This window comes from Geotrypetes seraphini, chromosome 1 (genome assembly GCF_902459505.1).
Source record: "Geotrypetes seraphini chromosome 1, aGeoSer1.1, whole genome shotgun sequence".
Lineage (NCBI taxonomy): Eukaryota > Metazoa > Chordata > Amphibia > Gymnophiona > Dermophiidae > Geotrypetes > Geotrypetes seraphini.
In genome coordinates, this window is record NC_047084.1 from 127,001,417 (window position 1) to 127,028,053 (window position 26,637).

Below are 26,637 nucleotides of genomic sequence, written 5' to 3' on the forward strand. Positions count from 1 at the left end.
GAAAGTAGGCAGGACCCGGCAGCAAGAAGAGCAAATGCTTCACTAACCTGTCTCCCGCCTTAGCCCATAGCGAACGCTTGCTTCAGGGCTCTCAACATGTGCGTGCCGGCTTCCTTTCTCCCCCCCCCCCGGACATAACTTCCGGTTTCTGAGGGAAGAGAAGGGAAGCCGGCACGCACACGTTAGAGCCACGGAGCATAAGTTCGCTACGGGCTGAAATCTCCAAGCCGGTTTTTTTTGTTTTTTTTTTAATGTTCAGCAGCGGCGGCAGCAGCAGCAGATGATAGCTGGGCGGACCTAGAGAGAACACTGGAGAGGAAGGCTGATCGGCCCGGTAGATCAGGACGACAACACAAGTCTATCACGGAGCCCGGGATGGGCTCCGTGATCGACTCGCGTTGCCTTCCTGAGCTACTGGTCGATCGCGATCGACGTGTTGGGTACCCCTGACATAGAGGATTGGGGATGCAGAACCCAAGGTGAAAGGAGTTAGTCGTAAGAACTCTCAAAGAGGTGGGCTGATATTTATGTTTAAATGATTTTTATTATTCCAGCAGTAAGAAGCAAATACAAACAGTAGTACCAGTCAGGAAATAACATTTTCAACAATATAATCAGTTCCCCTCCCATCCCCCCCCAAAAAAAAATCCATGGCCAGTCCAACAGCTGAGAGTGGGAATAAAATCTTAAAGATTCAAAAGTCTACTGCGAGCATGCGGTGTGAGGTACTGCCAGAAGTGCTCCCACACCTGACAAAATTTGCGACCCGGGCCAAGAGCCAAATCTCCCACCATGCGTCTCTCCAGGGTTGCGTGCACTATCATTAGGGATCTCTATTGTGCATATTGGGCTGATATTTATAGATGTTCCCTGCTCGGACGAACTTACAAGATATAACATATAGAGTTGGTGGTGCAGAACCCAAGGTGAGAGGAGTTAGGAGTCGAAAGCACTCTCAAAGAGGTGGGCTGACATTTATAGACAGTCCCTGCTCTGTAGAGCTTACAATCTAACTTGCATAAGGGTTGGGGATGCAGAACCCAAGGTGAGAGGAGTTAGGAGTTAGAGAATGACACGGGGAAAAAATCTGTCCCCGTCACTGCCCTGTCTCCGGCTCACCGTCCCCTTCACCGCCATTCCCTTCACCGCCCCGTCATCATCACCGCCATCCCTTTCACCGCCCCGTCACCGTCCCCGCAGCATCCATATAAGCCTCAGTATTGCGAAACACCATGAAGACAGAAGAGAGTCCTGTCACTACTACTACTGCACTGAGAATCTGTTTCAGTGCCTCTGCCCTGTAGTAAAAACAGAACATAAAATAAATCAATTGACTTGTCCTCCCTTGCAATGACGTGTCCCCCATGTTCACCTATAGCTCAAATCAGGTCAACTATGCACACTAAAAATGCCCACCTGAGCACATAATCATACAGATGCTGCAGTACAATGAGCAACAGGAGGATCTGGAACGTGAGCGCAGGCAGGCAGTGATACAAAAACAGCAGACACCCGACCGATTGCAGCATTCCGCCATCTCCCTCCCTCCACCTCACCTTAGATGTAGAGTATGCCAGCTTTCTCTTTCGCCCAACCGCACGCGCGGCTGCTCATTTGTTCAATATTCTCCTCTGACACAACCGGAAACAGGAAGTTTCAGGAGAGGAGAAGATTGATCAACTCGAGCAGCCGCGCGTGCACGGCTTTTTGAACACGTGCGGCTGGGCGAAAAAGAAAGCCGTCATACTCTACATCAGTGTTTTTCAACCTTTTTACACCCGTGGACCGGCAGAAATAAAAGAATTATTTTGTGGACCGGCAAACTACTAGGACTAAAATTTAAAAACCCCGTTTCCATCCCATCTCCGCGAGCTTGGTCACCTCAGTAACTATAGAAAAATAGACAAATATAGCGCAAAATATAGACAGCAGATATAAATTCTCAAAACTGACACGTTTTGATCACTAAATTGAAAATAAAATCATTTTTCCTACCTTTGCTGTCTGGTGATTGATTTCATGAGTCTCTGGTTGCGTTTCCTTCTGTCTGTGTATCCTTTCTTTCTTTCTGCAAGAATTGTCCCTTTCTATTCCCTCCCTCTTTCCTTCCTATGTCCTTAGTGCCCCCGGTGCCTCCTTCCCATGTCCTTAGTGCCCCCAGTGCCTCCTTCACATATCCTTAGTGCCCCTTCCTGTCTTTAGTGCCCCCAATGCCTCCTTCCTATGTCTTTAGTGCCCCTTCCTGTCTTTAGTGCCCCCAGTGCCTCCTTCCCATGTCTTTAGTGCCCACAGAGCCTCCTTCCCATATCCTTAGTGCCCCTTCCTATCTTTAGTGCCCCCAGTGCCTCCTTTCCATGTCTTTAGTGCCCCCAGTGCCTCCTTCCCATATCCTTAGTGCCCCTAGTGCCTCCTTCCTATGTCCCTCTCACTGCCTTCCACACTTTGTCCCACCCCCAAAGCCTGCCTGCCTGCCTGTCTACCTCTGTCCCTCCCTCCCTAGCCAAAGCCAGCCTGCTGCCTCCCTGCCGCTCAAAAAAAAAAAAAAGCCTCCTTCCTTTTCCCCTGCTCTTACTGCCATGCTGCAGCTGCTAAAGCCGACAGGAAGTCTTTCCGACGTCAATTCTGAAGTCGGAGAGGACGTTCTGGGCCAGCCAGGCAGCAATTGGCTGGCCCAGAACATCCTCTCTGAAGTCAGAATTGACATTGGAAAGACTTCCTGTCCACTTTAGTAGCTGCAGCATGGCGGTAAGAGCAGGGGAAAAGGAAGGAAGCTTTTTTTATTGCGCCTGTCCATCTTGCCGGCCCTGCTCTACATCAAAGGTGAGGTGGAGGGAGGGAGATGGCAGAACGCTGCGATCGGGCGGGTGGGGACCGCGCGATCCTTGAATGCCTCACTGCGGAGACAAGTCCATTCACCGCTCCACGGGGTGGTGAATGGCCTTGTCCCCATCCCCGCAGAGAACACTATTTTTTTCTTCCCCGTTTCAGCGGGTTACCCGCAGATACTCACGGCTAGCCGTGGGTAACAACCACCGTGTCATTCTCTATTAGGAGTCAAAAGCACTCTCAAAGAGGGAGGCTGACATTTAAAAGACGGTCTCTGCTCCAAAGAGCTTACAATCTAACTTGGACAGACAGACATGACATAGAGGGTTGGGGATGCAGAACCCAAGGTGAGAGGAGTTAGGAGTCAAAAACACTCTCAAAAAGGTGGGCTTTTAACTTGGATTTGAACACTGCCAGTGACAGAGCACACTGTAGGGATTCGGGCAGTCTGCTCCAGGCATACAGCACAGCAAGATAGAAGGGATGGAGTCTGGAGAAGGGCACAGATAGGAGGGCCTTACCAGCTGAGCGGAGCTCGTGGGAGGAGGAACATAGGGGGAGACAAGTGAAGAGAGATAGTGAAGGGCAGCCGAGTGAAAACATTTGTAGGTCAGTAAGAGGAGTTTGAATTGTATTCGGAAACAGATGGGAAGTGACTTTAGGAGAGGTAACGTGATTATAGCAGCTCCCACGGAATATGAATTGTGCAGCTGAATTCTGGACAGATTGAAGGGGAGAAAAATGGCAGAGCGGAAGATCTGAGAGTAGTGAGTTGCAGTAATCTAAGCGCAAGGTGATCAGGGTGTGGATAAGGGTTTTGGTAGCGTGCTCAGAGAGGGTCAGATTTTGGTAATATAAGGGAAGAAGCAGCAGATTTTAGCGATATGTTGATCTGAGCTGAGAAGGAGAGAGAGATGACCCCGAGATTGTGAGCAGACAAAACAGGGAGGATGATAGTGCTGTCCACAGTGACAGAGAGCAGGGGAAGCAGGGAGGTGGGTTTAGGTGGAAAGATAAGCAGCTCCCTTTTTGCCATATTCAGCTGAGACATCCAGGTGGCAATGTTGGAGAGGCAGGCTGAGACTCTGGTCTGGGTTTCAGTAGAGATATCTGGTACAGAGAGGTAGATCTGGGAATCGTCAACAGAGGTGAAACTAGAAGCCATCAGTACTACAAGGGAGCAGGTGTAGATTGAGAAAAGGAGTGGTCCCAAAACAGAGCATTGAGGTACACCAGTCGATAATGGGATGGCTGAGGAGGAGGAACCACCATTGCATACACTGAAGGTGCAATGGGAGAGATAGGAAGAAAACCAGGAAAGAGGAGAACCCTGGAATCCTAGCAAGGACAAGAAGTAATCTATGAAGACGTAATTATGAGAAAGCTGGACTTAGATGATTCGAGTGTTTGGGGTACAAATAGGCGGAAGAACCATCAGCAATCTGAGATATGCAGATGATGCTACCCTGCTGGCAGAAAGGGAGAAGGACCTCAAAATGTTGATCCTGAAGATGAAAAGAGAAAGCGGGAAGATGGGAATCTACTTGAACATCAAGACGACCAAAAAGCACAGTTACTTACCGTAACAGGTGTTATCCAGGGACAGCAGGCAGATATTCTTGACTGATGGGTGACGGCACCGACGGAGCCCCGGTACGGACAATTTTAGAGTGATTGCACTCTAAGAACTTGGAAAGTTCTGGTAGGCCGCACCGCGCACGCGCGAGTGCCTTCCCGCCCGACAGAGGCGCGCGGTCCCCAGTTATGATAAGCCAGCTAAGAAGCCAACCCGGGGAGGTGGGAGGGACGCAAGAATATCTGCCTGCTGTCCCTGGATAACACCTGTTACGGTAAGTAACTGTGCTTTATCCCAGGACAAGCAGGCAGCTATTCTTGACTGATGGGTGACCTCCAAGCTAACAAAAAGAGGGATGGAGGGAAGGTTGGCCATTAGGAAAACAAATTTTGCAAAACAGATTGGCCGAAGTGTCCATCCCGTCTGGAAAATGCGTCCAGACAATAATGAGATGTAAAAGTATGAACTGAGGACCAAGTGGCAGCTTTGCAGATTTCCTCAATGGGCGTGGACCGGAGGAAAGCTACAGATGCTGCCATAGCTCGGACTTTATGGGCTGTGACAGAACCTTCCAGTGGCAGTCCGGTCTGAGCATAACAGAATGAAATGCACGCTGCCAGCCAATTAGACAACGTACGTTTAGAAACAGGACGTCCCAATTTATTTGGATCAAAGGACAGAAAGAGTTGAGGGAACGATCTGTGAGGCTTAGTACGGTCTAAATAGTAAGCCAGAGCCCTCTTACAGTCCAAAGTATGTAAAGCCTGTTCACCAGAATGAGAGTGAGGTTTTGGAAAAAAGACAGGCAGAACAATGGATTGGTTGAGATGGAATTCAGAGACAACCTTTGGGAGAAACTTTGGATGAGTACGCAGAACCACCTTGTCATGATGAAAGACCGTAAAAGGTGGATCCGACACTAGTGCATGGAGCTCACTGACCCTCCTGGCAGAGGTAAGAGCAATAAGAAAAAGCACCTTCCAAGTGAGAAACTTGAAAGAAGCAGTAGCCAAGGGTTCAAATGGAGGCTTCATTAAAGCGGAAAGAACTACATTAAGATCCCAGACAACAGGAGGGGCTTTAAGAGGTGGTTTCACATTAAAAAGACCCCGCATGAACCTGGACACTAAGGGATGAGCTGAGAGGAGTTTTCCATGGATTGGCTCATGAAAAGCTGCTATAGCACTAAGATGGACTCTGATTGAAATGGACTTGAGGCCAGAGTTTGACAAAGAAAGGAGATAATCCAACAATGTCTCCACTGCAAGGGAAGTGGGATCATAATGATGAAGAAGACACCATGAAGAAAACCGTGTCCACTTCTGATGGTAACATTGAAGAGTGGCCGGTTTCCTGGAGGCATCCAGAATTGAACGAACAGGCTGAGACAAGAGAGTATCATGAGAAGTCAGCCCGAGAGATACCAAGCTGTCAGGTGCAGAGACTGTAGGTTGGGGTGTAGAAGAGTTTTCTGATGCTGAGTAAGCAGAGAAGGATACAGAGGCAGAAGAAAAGGTTCCCTGGAACTGAGTTGAAGTAGAAGGGAGAACCAATGTTGCCTGGGCCACCTCGGAGCAATCAGAATCATGGTTGCTTGATCCCTCTTGAGCTTGAACAAGGTTCTCAACATGAGAGGCAGAGGAGGGAAAGCGTACAGGAACAGATTGGACCAATCGAGGAGAAAAGCATCCGCTGCCAGACGGTGAGGTGAGTAGAGTCTGGAGCAGAATAGGGGCAGCTGATGATTGTGAGGAGCTGCAAAGAGGTCTATCTGAGGGGTGCCCCATTGAGCGAAGATGGATTGTAGAGTTACAGGATCGATTGTCCATTCGTGAGGTTGGAGAACTCTGCTGAGCTTGTCCGCTAAGGAATTCTCCTCCCCCTGAATGTAAATAGCTTTCAGGAATAGATGGTGATTTATGGCCCAAGTCCAGATCTTTTGGGCTTCCTGGCATAAGAGGCGGGAGCCCGTCCCACCCTGTTTGTTGATGTAGTACATCGCAACTTGATTGTCTGTGCATAACAGGACAACTTGAGGAAAGAGAAGATGCTGGAAGGCCTTGAGGGCATAAAACATCGCTCTGAGTTCCAGGAAATTGATGTGACGCTTCTTTTCCTGGGTAGTCCAAAGACCTTGAGTTTGGAACTCGTTCAGATGAGCTCCCCATGCATAAGGGGAGGCATCGGTGGTGATGACTAGTTGATGAGGAGGTTGATGGAACAGAAGACCTCTGGACAGATTTGAGGATACCAACCACCATTGTAGAGACTGACGAAGAGATGATGTCACAGATATGTGACGTGAGCAAGGATCCGTCGCTTGGGACCACTGGGTAGCTAGTGTCCATTGAGGAGTGCGCAGGTGAAGACGTGCCAGAGGCGTGACATGAACTGTAGAGGCCATGTGACCCAAGAGAACCATCATTTGCTTTGCTGTGATGGAACGCTGTGGAAGCACCTGCTGACATAGAGAGTGAAGCGTTTGAAGACGATTGGACGGCAGGAACGCTCTCATGAGGATTGTGTCTAAGACAGCTCCTATGAATTGAAGTCTCTGAGTGGGGATGAGATGAGATTTGGGTAGATTGATCTCGAACCCCAGAAGTTGAAGAAACCTGATGGTTTGGTTGGTGGCCAGGAGAACAGTCTGAGATGAATTGGCCTTTATCAACCAATCGTCTAGGTAAGGAAAGACCTGAAGGTGGTGAGAACGCAGGAAGGCAGCCACCACAATCAGACATTTGGTGAATACTCTCGGAGAGGAGGCAAGACCGAAGGGTAGCACCTTGTATTGGTAATGACAACGATTGATCATGAAGCGTAGGTATTGTCTGGAGGCCAGATTGACCGGTATATGAGTGTATGCTTCTTTGAGATCGAGAGAACATAGCCAGTCGCCTTGATTTAGAAGAGGATAAAGAGTGGCTAGAGAGAGCATTTTGAACTTTTCTTTGACCAAACATTTGTTGAGATCGCGAAGATCTAGAATGGGTCTGAGATCTCCTGTTTTTTTGGGGACTAAAAAGTAACGGGAGTAGAATCCCTGTCCCTTTTGATCTAGAGGAACCTCCTCTATGGCGTTCAAAAGGAGAAGGGATTGAACCTCCTGGAGAAGAAGGAAAGACTGAGTGTGCGAAGCAGACTCTTTTGGTTGACTTGGAGGAGGTAGAGTCTGAAAGTTGAGAGAGTAGCCGTGGTGGATGATGTTCAGAACCCACTGATCTGACGTGATAAGTTCCCAACGGCTTATGAAATAAGAAAGGCGTCCTCCTATAGGCTGTGGAAGTTGAGTAGGAGGGAGAAGACTGGCTATGTTCTGGAGAACCAAGTCAAAAGGGTTGGGTAGACTTTTGTGCAGGCGTAGCTTTTACCTGCTGTTGTTGCTGAGGTTGTCTAGCAGCTGGACGCTGTTGCCTCTGACGCCTCGGTTGTTGTGCAGTTTGAGGCAGAGGACGAGCCACAAATCTACGTTGGTAGGTTGATTGTGGACGAAAGGGCCTGGTTGGTGGAGGCTTCTTAGGTTTAAGAAGCGTGTCCCATCTGGTCTCATGAGCCGATAATTTCTGGGTAGTGGAGTCCATGGAATCTCCAAACAGCTCATCCCCTAAGCAAGGTGTATTGGCTAGCCTATCCTGGTGATTAACGTCCAATTCTGAAACACGAAGCCAGGCTAGCCTTCGCATGGCCACTGACATGGCAGTGGCTCTGGAGGTCAGCTCGAAAGTATCATAGATAGATCTTACCATGAATTTTCGAAGCTGTAAAAGAGATGAACAAGTGTGGTGAAAAGCAGACTTTTTCCTATCAGGAAGATATTTCTCAAAAGCAGTGAGATTTTGTATTAGGTGCTTAAGATAAAAAGAGAAATGGAATGCATAATTTCCTGATCGATTTGCTAACATAGCATTTTGGTATAGCCTTTTACCAAACTTGTCCATAGATTTGCCCTCTCTGCCAGGAGGGACTGAGGCATATACACTAGCTCCTTTGGACTTTTTTAAAGTGGATTCAACTAAAAGGGACTCATGAGGTAATTGGGGCTTGTCAAACCCAGGAATAGGAATGACTTTATATAAGGAATCCAACTTTCTAGGAGCTCCAGGGATAGTTAAAGGAGATTCCAGATTCTTATAAAACGTCTCTCTCAATATATCATGGAGAGGTAGTTTAAGGTATTCCTTTGGAGGCTGGTCAAAGTCCAAGGCATCAAGGAAAGCCTTGGATTTCTTTGACTCAGCCTCCAAAGGAATGGAGAGAGCATCACACATTTCCTTCAAAAATGAAGAAAAGGAAGACACTTCTGGTTTAGAGGAGGCTCCTAAAACAGACGGGTCCTCATCACCAGAAGAGCATTCTCCCTCCGAAAGAAGAGGATCCTCCGAGTCACCCCATAAGTCAGGGTCTCGAACCTGAAAACTCCGGTCTCGAGACTCTGGAGTGGAAGGCTCTAAATGTCGGGACTTGTGAAGAGACTTCCCCGACCTGCCTGATTCGGTACCGGGAGATGCTACAGTACGCACCGGAGCCGAAGTCTGTACAGCTTGATGGTGAGCTCTCGGCTCCGGCGCCAGAATCGGCATGGAGACCGAGGAAACCGACTGTACCGGTACCGATAAAGTGGACGTCGATAAAATAGGACGGTCTACTATCGGTACCGGTGGCTCAGACCGGACTGGTACCGGTAAATTCGATGCCAGGGCTGGAGGTAGGAGGTGCTGCAGCTGTTCTTTAAGTTGTGCCTTCAGAACAGCAGCTATACGCTCCTCAAGGGAAGGCACCGGTACCGTCTTTTTCTTTAATGGTACCTGCGGTGCCGCTCTACGCTCCGAGGATGAGGACCCCGATGTCGAGGGGCTCACCTCTATTGGAGCGGAGCGCTTCCGTGGGCGCCTCGAGGTCGGCAGAATTGGACTCGCTGCCATCGAGACCGGAGGACGCTCCAACGGGGAAGGCTTCTTAGCCGGCTTACCTGGAGTCGACACCGCCGCGGTATCGCGTGGTGTCGATGATGTGGGTGCCGACTGCGCCGGTGCCGATGTCGGTGCCGGTGTAGAATCAGACATCTCGGCACCAAACAATAATTTTTGTTGAATCTCTCGATTTTTAAGAGTTCTCTTTTTTAAAGTTGCACAGCGGGTGCAGGTTGACGCTCGATGGTCGGGACCAAGACACTGGAGACACCAATTATGAGGATCAGTCAGTGAAATTGGTCGTGCACACCGCTGGCACTTTTTGAAGCCGGGTTGTGGGGGCATGAATGTAAAAACGGCTTCAGCCAAATCGAAGGCCGAGGCCTCGATGGTGGCTAAAGGCCCCGCCGGGGCAAGGCCGAAAAAACAGGCAAAAAAACAAAGTGTTTTTTTTTTTTTTTTTTAAGAAAGAAAATAAAGAAAAAAGGGAAGGAAATAAGATTCCTCAAAAAGTTTACGCGAGCGGGAAGTTCACAAAAAAATCCTCTCACAACAGCCGTTGAGAGAGACGCGTCTTCTTAGCTCCGCGGAAACTAAGAAACTGGGGACCGCGCGCCTCTGTCGGGCGGGAAGGCACTCGCGCGTGCGCGGTGCGGCCTACCAGAACTTTCCAAGTTCTTAGAGTGCAATCACTCTAAAATTGTCCGTACCGGGGCTCCGTCGGTGCCGTCACCCATCAGTCAAGAATAGCTGCCTGCTTGTCCTGGGATAATCATGACTACCGACAAGAAAGTCCAACAATGAAGAAATAGAAGTGGTTGACCGCTTGGTTTTCCTCGAATCTCTCACTGATCACAGTGGCAGTTCGACCGCCAAGACCAAGCGTTGATTAGCACTGGGGCGTGCAACCTTGGTGAGCATGGACCAAATATGGAAGTGGAAAGACATCTCAGTCGCCATCAAACAAAGACTGATCACTGCCATTGTGTTCCCAATTGTGATATATGGCTGCAAGGCATGGACACTCACGAAAGCTGGAGAAGACTTCTATGAATCCCGTGGCTAGCCAAGGTCAGCAACAAAGATGTTCTGGATCATATAAATCCACAGTTGTCCCTGGAAGGCAAGATTACCGAACAGAAACTGACTTATTTTGGACACATGATGAAGGCGAATCCACTAGAAAAGGAGGTGCTACTCAGAATGGTCAGTAGGAAAAGGAAGCAGGGGATACCAAATGCTAATTGGCATGGAAACGACACAGGAATGAACACCAAGCAATTGAAAGAAGCCGTGGAAAACAGGGAAGCATGGCGAGGACTGGCTTAGACACGACTGAATGAATAGTAGCAGAATTGAATGACCCTCTAGTATCAACACTGAATACCTGGGTGCAAAGCGACTGCTGCCAGGACTTACTTGGGAACCGCCAATATTCTACTCTAAGTTAACCAAACAGTTTTCCAGGTTCCATTGCCGACTATCAATGGTGCCCAGGGAATTCCCAACTGTGCCCCACAAATATTCAGTGGTTACTTGCCAATGAACACCTGCTCTAGGGCCAGTCAATCAGCATAATTTAACTGCATAGGAGCCTCTCCTGCCCAATTAAATTATTTAAATACTAGTTTTTAAGCCCGTTACATTAACGGGTGCTAGAATAGATGTGTCTGTCTGTCTTTCTTTCTCTCTCTTTCCTTGGCTGTCCACCACCACCCCTTGCCTGCTCCTCCTATCCAGCAGTAGCACTTTCTTTCTTTCTGTCTCTCTCTCTCTCTCCTTGGCCCCTGTGTCTGTCTTTCTTTCTTCCTGTCTCTCTCCTTGGCCGCTGTCTGTCTGTCATTTGTTCTTTCTTTCTGTCTCTCTCCTTGCCCGCTGTCTGTCTGTCATTTTTTCTTTCTTTCTTTCTCTCTCTCCTTGGCCACTTTCTTTCTTTCGTTCTCTCTCTCTCTCCTTGGCCGCTGTCTGTCTTTCTTTCTGTCTCTCTCTCTCTCTCTCTTTGGCCGCTTTCTGTCTGTCTATCTTTCTTTCAGTCTTCAGTCTCTCTTGCTCCTTGGCCACTTTCTGTCTGTCTATCTTTCTTTCTTTCTGTCTCTCTCCTGGCTGCTATCTGTCTGTCATTCTTTCTATCTCTCTCCCTCCCAGTGTCTGTCTGTCTCTCTCCCTGCCCCCTGTCTTTCTTTCTGTCTCTGTCCATGGCCTCCTTTGTCAGTCTCTTTATTTTTGGCGGTCTCTCGCCCTGGCTCCCTGTCTGTCTGTCTTTCTTTCTGTCTGTCTGTCTCTCTCTCTGGCCCCGTCTGTCTCTCACCCCTCCCCCCTCCCTGTGCAGCAGCAGCCACATTTTCCTGCTCCTTCACTTCCCTGTATTTACATCCTGTAATTCTTACCAGCACGGGAGGACTCATTCATTCGACTAAACACCTCTTCTGACAGCCTCGCAGCACCCGCACCCTGTCCGCCTCGTCCAGGCTGAAGGACACCCTCCTGCCGTTGCTCTCACCGCTACCTATCACCGCCGCCACACCGCAGGAGACAGACCGCCGCATTAAGTGCCGCACGTGCTGCAAACCGCTGCATGTGCCGCAAATCGAACACAGCCACGGAGGCACAAATCACAGAGGCAGGGATCGCGCCGTTGTAAGTGTGCATGCGCGCTTAGGGTTTTATTATAGAGGATTGAACCAGAATCCATTCTGCACTCTTTGTTTCAACTATATGTATTAAGGGTCTTGTTTCCTTATTTGTAATAAACCATTTGGAAAGTTAAGAAAATTAGCCTTCTCCTTAGATTACGAGCAGATTTAGCTCATTGCTTAGTCGTGCATTCATACACATAGGGTTACCAGATGTCCGGGGAAACCCAGATACGTCTACTTTTTAGATGACTGTCCGGGTGCCCGGATGGATTTCCTAAACCCAGTAGTTTGTCCAGGTTTTGGAAGGCCCTATGTTTGGGGCTGTATCTGGAGAGCCACCAAGCATTCGCGGATGCAACAAGATGACATCACACGCATATGTGTGATGTCATTGTGTCACATCTGCACATGCCCAGATGCGGCCCAGACTCAGGGAAGAAGAGATGAGGTTTGTATGGGGGCGGGGTTGGAGCAGAATGGGGTGGGGGGACCATGTGTCCTCTTTTTTCTGCACAAACAAATCGGTGCACACATCATCAGAACAGTACATGTGCTCTTGGGAGAAGCTCTGTATGAAGTACCAAATATTCATATTGAATTTGACCGAATACTGGTTTAAATTTGAATATGAATAATCCGGGGCACTACTGAACTAACATAACATCTTATTTCTATACCGCCTAACCATAAGTTCAATGCGGTTTACAAAAATTACATAATCTACAAGAAAGGGCCAAAGACAAGTACTTAGGGCAAAGATAAGACTTCAATTGTTTCCTAAAGTGTTTGAAATGTTAAAGCTGCTTCTGGGGGAGTGTTGTATGAGGTTATGACACTCACTGGACAGTCCTCGTCTACTATAAAGATGGTGCATCGCTGCACTTGCATGAAGGAAATGATAGTGGCTGTGATCTTCCTCAGGATGACTTCCAGTGACTGCTGCTCCTCAAAAATCAGACTGGCAAGGTCCAACAGAACCTGCATAGAAAGGAAAATCTCCCATTACAATTTGTAGTCTTTCTGTAAAGGCAAATTACAGAAATAGCCACATAAAGTCCACCTAAACTCCAACCCCCTTTTACTAAGCTGTGATAGAGGTTTCTACCACAGCCCGGAACGCTAAATGTTCCCTTGCTGTTCAGACGTTCACAGAATTCCTATGTGGTTCTGAGCAGCGTCGGAGCATTTAGCACCCTGGGTCATGGTAGAATCCTCTAGGGCAGTGGTTCCCAATCGGGCTTTCAGGCTAGCCCTAATGAATATGCATGAGAGAGATTTGCATATAATGGAAGTAACAGGCATGCAAATCTGCTCCATGCATATTCATTAGGGCTATCCTGAAAGCCCGATTGGCCTGGGGATCCTCCAGGACAAGGTTGGGAACCAGTGCTCTAGGGTTTACTTGAAATGTGCCTGCCTAACACTTAAGATCTTGCATGACACTCTTCCCCCTTTAATTCCTCTATCCTGGAATTCTGTGAGGCCTGATATTACCAGATCTACCCAAAAGCTTAAATTATCTTTCTCCTCATTAAAAGGCATTATCTATATCGGAAAATTAGGGAAATCTCTCTACTTTAAAATTACTGCGAACATAAGAACATAAACAGTGCCTCTGCTGGGTCAGACCAGAGGTCCATCATGCCCAGCAGTCCGCTCACGCAGCAGCCCATCAGGTCCAGACCTGTACGTAACCCTCTATCTATACCCTTCTATCCCCTTTTCCTTCAGGAAATTGTCCAATCCCTTCTTGAACCCCAATACCATACTTTGTCCTATCACTCCCTCTGGAAGCGCATTCTAGGTGTCCACCACCCGTTGGGTAAAGAAGAACTTCCTAGCATTGGTTCTGAATCAGTCCCCTTTTAATTTTTCCAAATGCCCTCTCGTTCTTGTAGTTTTCGAAAGTTTGAAGAATCTGTCCCTCTCCACTTTCTCTATGCCCTTCATGATCTTATAAGTCTCAATCATATCCCCTCTAAGTCTCTGCTTCTCCAGGGAAAAGAGCCCCAGTTTCTCCAGTCTTTCAGTGTATGAAAGGTTTTCCATATCTTTAATCAAACGAGTCACTCTCTTCTGAACCCTCTCAAGTATCGCCATATCCTTCTTTAGGTACGGTGACCAATATTGGACGCAGTACTCCAGATGGGGGCGCACCATTGCCCGATACAACGGCAGGATAACTTCTTTCGTTCTGGTTGTAATATCCTTCTTGACTATTCCTAGCATTCTATTCGCTTTCTTAGCGGCCGCTGCGCACTGTGCCGACAGCTTCATTGTCTTGTCCACTAATACCCCCAAGTCCTTTTCTTGGGTACTCTCACTCAATAACAGCCCTCCCATCATGTAGCTGTACCTCGGGTTTCTGTTTCCTACATGTAAGGCTTTACATTCTCTACATTGAACTTCATCTGCCATCTCGTCGCCCACTCTCCAAGTTTGTTCAGGTCCCTTTGTAAATCTTCGCATTCCTCTTTAGTCCTAGCCCCAATAAATAGCTTGGTGTCATCTGCGAATTTTATTGCTTCACTCTTCATCCCTATTTCTAGATCATTTATGAATACATGGAATACCAGCGGTCCAAGCACCGACCCCTATGGAACACCACTCGTGACCCTCCTCCAGTCAGAGTAGTGGCCCTTCACTCCTACCCTCTGCTTCCTGCCCGCCAACCAATTCCTGATCCATCTATGTACGTCTCCTTCCAACCCGTGGTTCTTCAGTTTCCGAAGTAGGCGTTCATGGGGTACCTTGTCAAAGGCTTTTTGGAAGTCTAAGTATACGATGTCTATGGGATCCCCTTTGTCCATCCGTTTGTTAATTCCTTCGAAGAAGTGCAATAAGTTTGTCAGGCACTATCTTCTGCTGCAGAAGCCATGTTGGCTTGTTATCATGAGTTTATTCCTTTGTAGATGCTCCTCGATGCTATCTTTTATCAGTGCTTCTGCCATTTTTCCCGGATGAGGTCAGACTTACCGGTCTGTAGTTCCCCGGGTCACCTCTGAATCCCTTTTTAAAGATGGGCGTAACATTGGCTATCTTCCAATCCTCCGGGATCACGCCTGTTTCCAGGGATAGATTACAGACTTGCTGTAGCAGTTCCATTATTTCCTCCTTTAGTTCTTTCAGCACCCTAGGATGGATTCTATCCGGGCCCGGTGATTTGTCAGTTTTTAATTTTTTTTATCTGCCTATGTACGTCTTCAAGGCTCACTACCATGGATGTTAATTTTTCTGCTTGATCTCTTTGAAGATTTGTTCAGGTTCCGGTATGTTGGATGTGTCCTCTTTTGTGAATACTGATGAAAATAACATGTTTAGTCTTTCCGCCACTTCCTTCTCCTCCTTCACCACTCCCTTCCTATCTCCATCATCCAGTGGTCTCACCTCCTCCCTAACCGGCTGCTTACCCTTAACATATCTGAAGAACAGTTTGAAATTTCATGCTTTCCTGGCTAGCCTCTCTTCATATTCTCTTTTTGCCTTTCTAACCACGAGGTGACATTCTTTTTGATACTTCCTGTGTTCTTTCCAGTTCTCCTCGGTTTTGCCCTTTTTCCATTTCTTGAATGAATTCTTCTTATCACCTATCGCTTTCTTCACTTCTTTAGTTATCCACGCCGGGTCTTTTGTTCGGCTCTTTTTGCACCCTTTTCTGAATCTGGGGATATATAGATTTTGCACCTCACTCACCGTGTCCTTGAATAAAGACCATGCTTGCTCTACAGTCTGCCATTTCTTTCAGTTGTTCCTAAGTTTCTTCCTTATCATTAACCTAATAGCTTTGTAGTTTCCTTTCTTGAAGTTAAAAGTTGTCCCTATGGTCCTCTTTCCCTTCGGTATTCCTACTTCAACTTTGAACTTGATCATATTGTGATCGCTGTTTCCCAATGGTCCCACTACCAATCCCGCTGCCAATCCAGCCTATCAGCTTCTTTGACTGGGTGACGAGGAAGCTGGATGTTGGGGAGTCCCTGGACATCGTATACCTGGACTTCAGTAAAGCATTCGATAGCGTACCACACCGCAGGTTGCTGAGAAAGATGAGTTCTATAGGATTGGGCGACACATTGACGAAATGGGTTGGGAACTGGCTTGGAGGTAGGCTTCAGAGGGTAGTGGTGAACGGCACCCCCTCCGAAATGACGGAGGTAATCAGTGGAGTGCCGCAGGGCTCGGTCCTGGGCCCGATCCTATTCAACATCTTTATAAGAGACTTGGCAGAAGGGCTGCGAGGCAAAATAACATTATTCGCCGATGACGCCAAACTAAGCAATGTAGTGGGCAAAAGCACAACAGACATAAATTCAATGTCCGACAACATGATGCACGACCTACTCCTACTGGAGCGCTGGTCTTGGTCCTGGCAACTCAGCTTCAATGCCAAAAAATGCAAAGTCATGCACTTGGGCAGCCAAAATCCATGCAAGACTTACACCCTTAATGGCGAGATCCTAACAAGAACTGAAGCAGAACGAGACTTAGGGGTGATCGTCAGCGAGAACATGAAGACTGCCAATCAAGTGGAGCAAGCTTCATCCAAGGCAAGGCAAATCATAGGTTGCATACGCAGGAGTTTCGTCAGCCGTAAGCCTGAAGTCATTATGCCATTGTATAGATCCATGGTGAGGCCCCACATGGAATACTGTGTGCAATTCTGGAGGCCGCATTACCGTAAGGATGTGCTGAGACTGGAGTCGGTCCAGAGAATGGCCACCCGGATGGTCTCGGGACTCAAGGATCTCCCGTATGAGGAACGGCTGGATAAGTTGCAGCTGTACTCACTCGAGGAACGCAGAGAGAGGGGTGACATGATCGAGACATTCAAGTATCTCACATTGAGGTGGAAGAAGACAGTATGGTGCACGACCTACTCCTACTGGAGCACTGGTCCAGGACCTGGCAACTCAGTTTCAATACCGAAAAATGTAAAGTCATGCACCTGGGCAGCCAAAATCCATGCAAGACGTACACCTTTAATGGTAAAATCCTACAAAGGACTGTAGCAGAACGTGACTTAGGGGTGATCATCAGTGAGGACATGAAGACTGCCAAGCAAGTGGAGAAAGCTTCATCTAAGGCTAGACAAATCATAGGTTGTATACGTAGGGGTTTCGTCAGCCGGAAGCCCGAAGTCATTATGCCATTGTATAGATCCATGGTGAGACCCCTTCTGGAGTACTGTGTACAATTTTGGAGGCCGCATTACCGCAAAGATGTGCTGAGACTTGAGTCGGTCCAGCGTATGGCCACCCGGATGGTCTCGGGACTCAAGGATCTCTCGTATGAGGAAAGGCTGAAAAAATTGCAGCTATACTCACTCGACGAACACAGAGAGAGGGGGGACATGATCGAGACGTTCAAATATCTCATGGGCCATATCGAGGTGGAAGAGGACATCTTCTTTTTCAAAGGCCCCACGGCAACAAGAGGGCATCTGTGGAAAATCAGGGGCGGGAAACTACACGGTGATACCAGGAAATACTTCTTCACCGAGAGGGTGGTTGATCACTGGAATGATCTTCCACTGCAGGTGGTCGAGGCCAGGAGCGTGCCTGATTTTAAGTCAAAATAGGATCGCCACCTGGGATCTCTTCACAGAGAAAGGTAGGGGAGGGTTATTGGGGTGGGCAGACTTGGTGGGCCGTGGCCATTATCTGCTGTCTATTTCTATATTTCTATGTTTCTTAAGATATCTTCTTTTTCAAGGGTCCCGCGGCAACAAGGGGGCATCCATGGAAAATCAGGGGCGGGAAACTGCACGGGGACACCAGGAAATTCTTTTTCACTGAAAGGGTGGTTGATCGCTGGAATAGTCTTACACTTCAGGTTATTGAGGCCAGCAGCGTGCCTGATTTTAAGGCCAAATGGGATAGACACGTGGGATCTATTCACAGAGAAAGGTAGGATAGGGTCATTGGTGTGGGCAGACTAGATGGGCCGTGGCCCTTATCTGCCGTCTATTTCTATGTTTACTTCCACTTCCTTCGCAGGTCCTCTTAGCCCATTTAGGATTAGATCCAGAGTGGCATTCCCTCTCGTTGGTTCTCTGACAAGCTGCTCCATGAAGCAGTCCTGTATAGCCTCCAGGAATCCAGTCTCCCTAGCGCATTTTGAGTTTCCAAGACTCCAGTCTATCCCGGGATAGTTAAAGTCTGCCATAATAATCATGTTACCGCTTTTGCAGTCTCGCTTCATCTCGGCTTCTATTTCTTCATTGATAGTTTCGGTTTGCCCAGGTGGACGATAGTACAGGCCCATCTTTATCTCGGGCTCTTTCCTTCCCGGTATTTTAACCCATAGCGATTCCAAATTGTTGGTCTTCGCTGCTGTGTCCACTCTGGTTGAGTGTATGCTTTCTTTTGTGTATAGGGCTATTCCTCCTCCTTTTTGACCTGATCTGTCTTGGCGATAGAGTTTAACCGACCCTTCAGATATTCTCAGGGCCCCCTACCCGACTCTTCCCCTTCACGACAGCTCCTATCTCCCCCTGCTTCTCCTACCCACTTCCTTCCTCATCCACCAAGTCTGACCAAATCCGTTGTAAATCCGATAAATTTGTTGTAATTCTGCCCTCTTCATCTATGAAGTTGGCTAAACTTGTTGTAAATTTCCCTTTTCATCTGCCAAGTTTTGGCTACAGTTGTTGTAAATCCGATAAATTTGTTGTAAATCTACAAGTCTATGCGGATCCTAATCTAATTTAATGTAAACCGCCTAGAACTCGCTGGGTATGGCGGTATATAAGAATAAAAATTATTATTATTATTATTATTTTGTACCCCGGCAGTGCTGTATCCCATTTGTTTTCTTCATTCCACCATGTTTCGGAGGCCCCAATGATGTCTATGTTCTCAATTTTGGCCATGACTTCTAATTCCCCCATTTTGTTTCTTAGGCTCCTTGCATTAGTATATATGCAATTTAGGTCCTGGTATTTTTTTGTCTTTATTTCCTTTCCCTGTGCTTCGAACTTTATTTTCTTCTCTTGTGCTGCATTCCTTTTATCCTCTTCTTCTGGGTTAGTCAACTTCTGTGTTTTGCCCGTTGTTTCTTCCCAGCATTTTTCTCCCTTAGTATCTTCACGGGATGCCTTCTTCCAAATAGTCGACACTTGGTCGACTGTCGGCTTTCCCCTTCTTCTTAGTTTAAAGCCTGTTCTATTCCTCTCCTGGCGTTGTTTGCTAGAAGTCTAGTTCCTGCCACGCTCAGGTGCAGTCCATCTCTTCTGAAGAGCTTGCTCTTACCCCAAAACATTGTCCAGTTCCTCACAAAGTGGAACCCCTCTTCCTCACACCATCTCCTCATCCATGCATTTATTGATTGTAGTTCTGTCTGCCTCTTCATATTTGCCCTTGGTACTGGTAGGATCTCTGAAAACGCTATCCTCTGGGTCCTCATTTTCAACTTCCTTCCCAGAATCTTGAACTGTTCTATCAGTGCACTTCTGCTGTAGTCTCTTCTGCTGACATCATTTGTCCTGATGTGGATCATTACTGCTGTCTCTTCCGTCTCTGCTCCTTCTAGGATCCATCCAATTTTGTCCACGATGTCCTTTGTTCTCGCTCCTGAGAGGTAGGTCACCAGTCGATCCTCTCTCCCACCTGCTATGTGCTACTTGCCTAAGGATTGAGTCACCCACTAGGATTGCAGACTTTCCCTTCTTCAGTTTTCACTCCGGTCGCAGGTCTATGTCCTCGGAGTGCTTCGTTGCTTCCTCTTCTTTGTCCTCGGTGTGCTTAGCTTTGGAATAATTTTCCTGTCCAGCTGCATAATTTGGGCTCTTTCCAATTATTTCAAAAAACATGGTTATTTTCAAAAATGTATATTCCGCTGCTCTCTATATAACCACTAATTCTTACTATATTTTCCTTTCTTTAAAACTCCTGTAAACCGTGCCGAGCTCTCTCTCTATAGAGAAGATGAGGTATATAAGCTTAAGGTTTCGTTTAGTTTAAATCCGGACCTGCCAACTCTGCCTTAGAATGAGCCTCTCATTTTGTACTCACTCCCTGAAAGGAACATGACCCCCCCAACCCCCGACTCTTTATCCCATCACCAGGAAAGAAGTCCCACTCTTCTAGAAACTGGAAAACCTTCCTCCCCCACTTACCATCGCCATGAAGAGACTGGCAAAATCCAAACATCCCTCACATGAAAATACCAGAGACTGATGAACACAATCCAAACACCACCCAGGTAAATGAAAGAGCAGAAAAATACGAAGCCCAGGAACCTAATGCAACCCAAAAAGGAATTGTTTTTGTTATTTCTCCACTCGGGGGAGGAGGGAAACTGGCATTTTGCTCTGGGAAGATCTTACTACTACTTATCATTAGCATAGCACTGCCAGACGAATGCAGTGCTGCACAAAGGAAACATGTGAGAGACAGAGCTTACAATCTTGCTGGGTATTGCTTCAAAGATGTTTGCTATTACAGTACTCCCCCAAAATTCGAAGAGGGTTCTGTACCCAGGAACCCCTGCAAATTTTGAAAAACCACGATTGTGGTATTACGCCTGTCAAAAGGCAAGGAAGGCAGGAGAGGACAGCTGGAACTCTGGCGGGTGAAGAAAATCACTCGCGCTCTGCTCCAACTGCCTCTTCCTGTAGTAAAGTCTGCCTACACCAATCAGGAGCTGCTTTGACACGCAGCTCCTGATTGGTGTAGCCCAACTTTACTACAGGAAGAGGTGGTCGGAGCAGATCACAAATGAGCGAGTCAGCGATTCATGAACCACAAATTCACGGGGGAACACTGTACTACGCTCTCGCCTGTTCTCTAGCATTCCCCTCCGTCCCCACCCTCATTCCATGTTACCTGGTTGCGGCGATTTTCCAGCAGCGAGGTCTCATACAGCTGTGCATTGTGCAGAACAATCCCACAAAAGGCCAGGTAAGCAGCAAAGTCCTGAAGGAGGAGAAGACAGAAATCAAAGGTTAATGATCCACGAGGGGAGGGGTGGATACAATAGCTGGTTTTAAGAAAGGTTTGGACAAGTTCTTGGAGGAATAGTCCATAGTCTGTTATTGAGAAAGACATGGGGGAAGCCACTGCTTGCCCTGTATCGGTAGCATGGAATATTGCTACTCCTTGGGTTTTGGCCAGGTACTAATGACCTAGATTAGCCACCGTGAGAACGGGCTACTAAGCTTGATGGGCCATTGGTCTGACCCAGTAAGGCTATTCTTATGTTCTTAACTTCTGGCACCATGCAGCTTAAGTTCCCAGTTAGACCTGCACGGCAGAAAAGCAGGGATCCCATCAGAGGATTTCAGGGAGTTTCTGCAGGTCAATAAAAAGGGATTGATAGGTCGAGTTCTGGCCCATAGGCTTCAGGTTGGACAAGGCTGCTAAAATGCAATGCAGAAATTTTCCCCAACTGCCAAACCCTGGCTATTTACCCTTCGGCAGGGGTGGTGCCCTATCAGATCTCTTTAGCCCATGTTATTTAGTGCCCATTATGAGTGGGGTTTACAATCTCACTATGGTCTTGTAATCTCTACCCACAGGGGAGCTTTATGAACTGTGCTCAACTAGTGAGTGGAGACTAATCTGTGATATGCTCCTGTCCACAGATGCTGTAATTTTGAAAGTATTTTGTAATATTGCTGTCTGTATACAGCTTCAACCTCTGCAGACCGCTCTGAACAGTTTGTGGTATTGCAGTAGGAACTACAATCAATAAATGCGTGGATGAGGAGATGGTGTGAGGAAGAAGGGTTCCACTTCGTGAGGAACTGGACAACGTTCTGGGGCAAGTGCAAGCTCTACAGGAGAGATGGACGGCATCTGAGCGCGGCGGGAACAAGACTTCTAGCAAACAACGTCAGGAAAGGAATATTACAGGTTTTAAACTAAGAAGAAGGGGAAAGCTGACAGTCGACCAAGCGTCGATGATTCAGAAGAAGGTATCCCGTGAAGATACCGAGGGGAAAAAAGGCTGGGAAGAAACAATGGACAAATTACAGGAGTCAACTAACCCAGAAGAGGAGGTTAGAAGGATTGTAACAAAAGATAAGAAACTATAGACCGAAGCACAGGGAAAGGAAATGAAGACAAGAAAATATCAGGATCTAAATTGCATATATACTAATGCAAAGAGCCTAAGAAACAAAATGGGAGAATTAGAAGCCATGGCCAATGCAGAGGACATAGACATCATTGGAGTCTCTGAAACGTGGTGGAATGAAGAAAACAAATGGGATACAACACTGCCAGGGTACAAGCTCTATCGCCAGGACAGGTCAGGACAGAAAGGAGGTGGAATAGCCCTATACATAAAAGAAAGCATACAATCGACAAAAATGGACACAGCAAAGACGACCAACAAGCTGGAATCGCTATAGGTTAAAATACCGGGAAGGAAAGGGCCTGAAATAAAGATGGGCCTGTACTATCGTCCACCTGGGCAAACCGGAGATATCGATGAAGAAATGGAAGCCGACATGAAGCGAGAATGCAAAAGCGGTAACACGGTTATTATGGGAGACTTCAACTACCCCGGGATAGACTGGAGTCCTGGAAGCTCAAAATGCGCTAGAGAGACAGAATTCCTGGAGGCTATTGTTTCATGGAGCAGCTTGTTAGAGAACCAAGAGGAAATGCCACTCTGGATCTAATCCTAAATGGGTTAAGGGGACCTTCAAAGGAATTAGAGGTAGTGGGACCATTGGGAAACGGCGATCATAACATGATCAAGTTCAAGATGGAAGTAGGAATACTGAAAGGAAAGAGAACCATAGCGACAACTTTCAACTTCAGGAAAGGAAACTACGAAGCAATGAGGGAAATGGTAAGGAAGAAACTTAGGAACACTTCCAAGAAATGGCAAACGGTAGTACATGCCTGGTCTTTTCTCAAGAACACGGTGAGCGAGACACAAAATCTATATATCCCCAGATTCAGAAAGGGGTTCAAAAAGAGTTGAACAAAAGACCCAGCGTGAATAACTAAAATAGTGAAGGAAGCGATAGGCAATAAGAAAAATTCATTTAGGAAATGGAAAAAGGACAAAACTGAGGGGAACTGGAAAGAGTACAGGAAGTATCAAAAAGAATGTCACCAAGTGGTTCTAAAAGCCAAAAGAGAGTATGAAGAGAGGCTAGCCAGGAAAGCACGAAATTTCAAACCGTTCTTTAGATATGTTAAAGGGAAGCAGCCGGCTAGGGAGGAGGTGGGACCGCTGGACGACGGAGACAGGATGGGAGTGGTGAAGGAGGAGAAAGAAGTTGCGGAAAGACTAAATGCGTTCTTTTTGTCTGTATTTACACACGAAGACACAACCAACATACTGGAACCTGAGCAATTCTTCAACGGAAATCAAGCAGAAAAATTAACATCCATGGAAGTGAGCCTTGAAGATGTACGCAGGCAGATAGAAAAACTAAAAACTGACAAATCCCCGGGTCCGGACAGAATCCATCCAAGGATTCTAAAGGAATTAAAGGAGGAGATAGTGGAACTACTGCAGCAAATTTGCAATCTATCCCTGAAAACAGGCATGATCCCGGAGGACTGGAAGATAGCCAACGTTACGCCCATCTTTAAAAAGGGATCAAAAGGTGACCTGGGAAACTACAGACTGGTGAGTCTGACCTCGGTTCCGGGGAAAATGGTGGAAGCACTGATAAAAGAAAACATCGATGAACATTTTGAAAGAAACGAACTTCTGATAACCAGCCAACATGCAAGGGGAGATCGTGCCTAATGAACTTATTGCACTTCTTCGAAGGAATTAACAAACGGATGGACAAAGGAGACCCCATAGATATCATATATCTAGATGCCCCATGAACGCCTACTCCAGAAACTGAAGAACCATGGGGTGGAAGGAGACCTAAATAGATGGATCATAAACTGGTTGGCAGGTAGGAAAGAAGGGCCACTACTGGGCCTGGAGGAGGGTCACGAGTGGTGTCCCGCAGGGCTCGGTGCTCGGGCTGCTGCTATTTAATATATTCATAAATGATCTAGAAACAGGGACTAAGTGTGAGATAATAAAATTTGCGGATGACACCAAACTATTTAGTGGAGCTTGGACTAAAGAGGACTGCGAAGAATTGCAAAGGGACTTGAACAAACTAGGGGAATGGGCGACGAGATGGCAGATGAAGTTCAATGTTGAGAAATGTAAAGTATTACATGTGGGATACAGAAACCCAAGGTACAACTATACGATGGGAGGGATGTTATTAAATGAGAGTACCCAAGAAAGGGACTTGGGGGTAATGGTGGACATGACAATGAAGCCAACGGCACAGTGCGCAGCGGCCACTAAGAGAGTGAATAGAATGCTAGGTATAATCAAGAAGGGTATTACAACCAGAATGAAAGAAGTTATCCTGCCGTTGTATCGGGCGATAGTGCGTTCGCATCTGGAGTACTGCATCCAGTATTGCCAATACCTTAAGAAGGATATGGCAATACTCGAGAGGGTTCAGAGGAGAGCGACACGTCTGATTAAAGGGATGGAAAACCTTTCATACGCTGAGAGATTGGGAAACTGGGATTCTTTTCCCTGGAGAAGAGGAGACTTAGAGGGGATATGATAGAGAATTACAAGATCATGAAGGGCATAGAGATAGTAGAGAGGGACAGATTCTTCAAACTTTCGAATAATAAAAGAACAAGAGGGCACTCGGAAAAGTTGAAAGGGGACAGATTCAAAACAAATGACCATGTTACGCCATTATTGATCGACTCCCACTGTCTCCCTATCAGCCATCGCATTTTCTTTAAGGTCATGCTGTTAATATTTAAAACCTTAATCTTTAATGAACCTCAGTTTATAGCTAGAATGTTAATACCCCATAACACTATACGACCACTCGGATCATCCTTCCAAAGTCTCCTATCTATACCCTCTTTGAAAATAGTAGGCACGAGAAGATCTGATATGTTCTCCGTAATGGGCCCCCAATGGTGGAACTCATTACAATATATTAAAAATGAAAAAGATCTCACCTCCTTTAAAAAATCCTTAAAATCCCATCTTTTTAAAGATGCTTTTAACATTTAAATTTTAGATTTGTTAAATATTCTCAGTTTTTTAACTTTCCCGTTCCCCATTGTTCTCTTCCTTTTTTGTCTATTTCTTCTAAAAAGAGTTGTAACTTTCCCCTACTTTCCTTCCAATTCAAGTTTGTCCTGTCTTGGGCTGTCCTGTCCTGGGCTGTATAAAGAGAGGCGTAGTCAGTAGAAGGAAGAAGGTGTTGAAGCCCCTGTACAGGTCATTGGTAAGGCCCCACTTGGAGTATTGTGTTCAATTTTGGAGACCGTATCTGGCGAAGGACGTAAGAAGACTTGAGGCGGTCTAGAGGAGGGCGACGAAAATGATAGGAGGCTTTCGCCAGAAGACGTATGAGGAGAGACTGGAAGCCCTGAATATATATACCCTAGAGGAAAGGAGAGACAGGGGAGATATGATTCAGACGTTCAAATACTTGAAGGATATTAACGTAGAACAAAATCTTTTTCAGAGAAAGGAAAATGGTAAAACCAGAGGACATAATTTGAGGTTGAGGGTGGTAGATTCAGGGGCAATGTTAGGAAATTCTACTTTACGGAGAGGGTGGTGGATGCCTGGAATGCGCTCCCGAGAGAGGTGGTGGAGAGTAAAACTGTGACTGAGTTCAAAGAAGCGTGGGATGAACACAGAAGATTTAGAATCAGAAAATAATATTAAATATTGAACTAAGGCCAGTTACTGGGCAGACTTGCATGGTCTGTGTCTGTGTATGGCCGTTTGGTGGAGGATGGGCAGGGGAGGGCTTCAATGGCTGGGAGGGTGTAGATGGGCTGGAGTAAGTCTTAACAGAGATTTCGGCAGTTGGATCCCAAGCACAGTACCGGGTAAAGCTTTGGATTCTTGCCCAGAAATAGCTAAGAAGAAAAATAAAAAAAATTGAATCAGGTTGGGCAGACTGGATGGACCATTCGGGTCTTTATCTGCCATCATCTACTATGTTACTATGTTCAAGAATTTTGTCATTTGGTTTGTCTTTGTTGTAATTTTACCTTTTTTTTATAACTTTGTACATCGCTTAGCAAACCGAATAAGCGATTCATCAAATACTAATAAACTTGAACTTGAAGTAGGAAGTTCTTCTTTACCCAACGTGTGGTGGACACCTGGAATGCGCTTCCAGAGAGCGTAATAGGGCAGAGTACGGTACTGGGGTTCAAGAAAGGATTGGACAATTTCCTGCTGGAAAAGGGGATAGAGGGGTATCGATAGAGGATTACTGCACAGGTCCTGAGCGGACTGCTGGGCACGATGGACCTCAGGTCTGACCCATCAGAGGCATTGCTTATGTTCCACCCCTGCATTCAGCCCTTCAGGTCTCACTAGCAGTCTGACAGCAGAGGCCTAACGTGTTCACTGCACCCTGGTGAACGAGTGGCTGCCCAGCATCAGCTCCACTTTGAACTCTCTTCTTCGGTTGTCCACCGATTTTCGTTCTTGGTGCCACATTGCCTCCAATGTGGATAGGGTGGGGGAGGGGGCTTCTATAGCACCTACTAGAAAAGCCTTCTTTTCTTTCCAGAACAGTAGTGTAAGTGAACCTCTAGGCACAAACGCTTCTACCAGCCCTGTGTTGCTGGTGTCAATGCTTGTAGCCGCACGTATGAATACTATTAAGCTATGCTACTTTATCACTTGTCTGTGTAACGTGCATTGGGCC

General features: G+C 46.8%; 1 protein-coding gene across 5 annotated transcripts in view; it reads right to left on the reverse strand.

The window, feature by feature from the left end:
- PDE5A (phosphodiesterase 5A) overlaps positions 1 to 26,637 on the reverse strand; it is a 323,063-nt gene that overhangs the window by 120,560 nt on the left and 175,866 nt on the right. For all 5 annotated transcript variants that reach the window (XM_033938157.1, XM_033938176.1, XM_033938166.1 and 2 more), the window contains 2 exons: positions 20,771 to 20,860; positions 12,789 to 12,926 (listed from right to left, as the gene is read on the reverse strand). In XM_033938157.1, the coding sequence (XP_033794048.1) occupies positions 12,789 to 12,926; positions 20,771 to 20,860 (228 nt within the window). The remainder of the gene's footprint in view (positions 1 to 12,788; positions 12,927 to 20,770; positions 20,861 to 26,637) is intronic.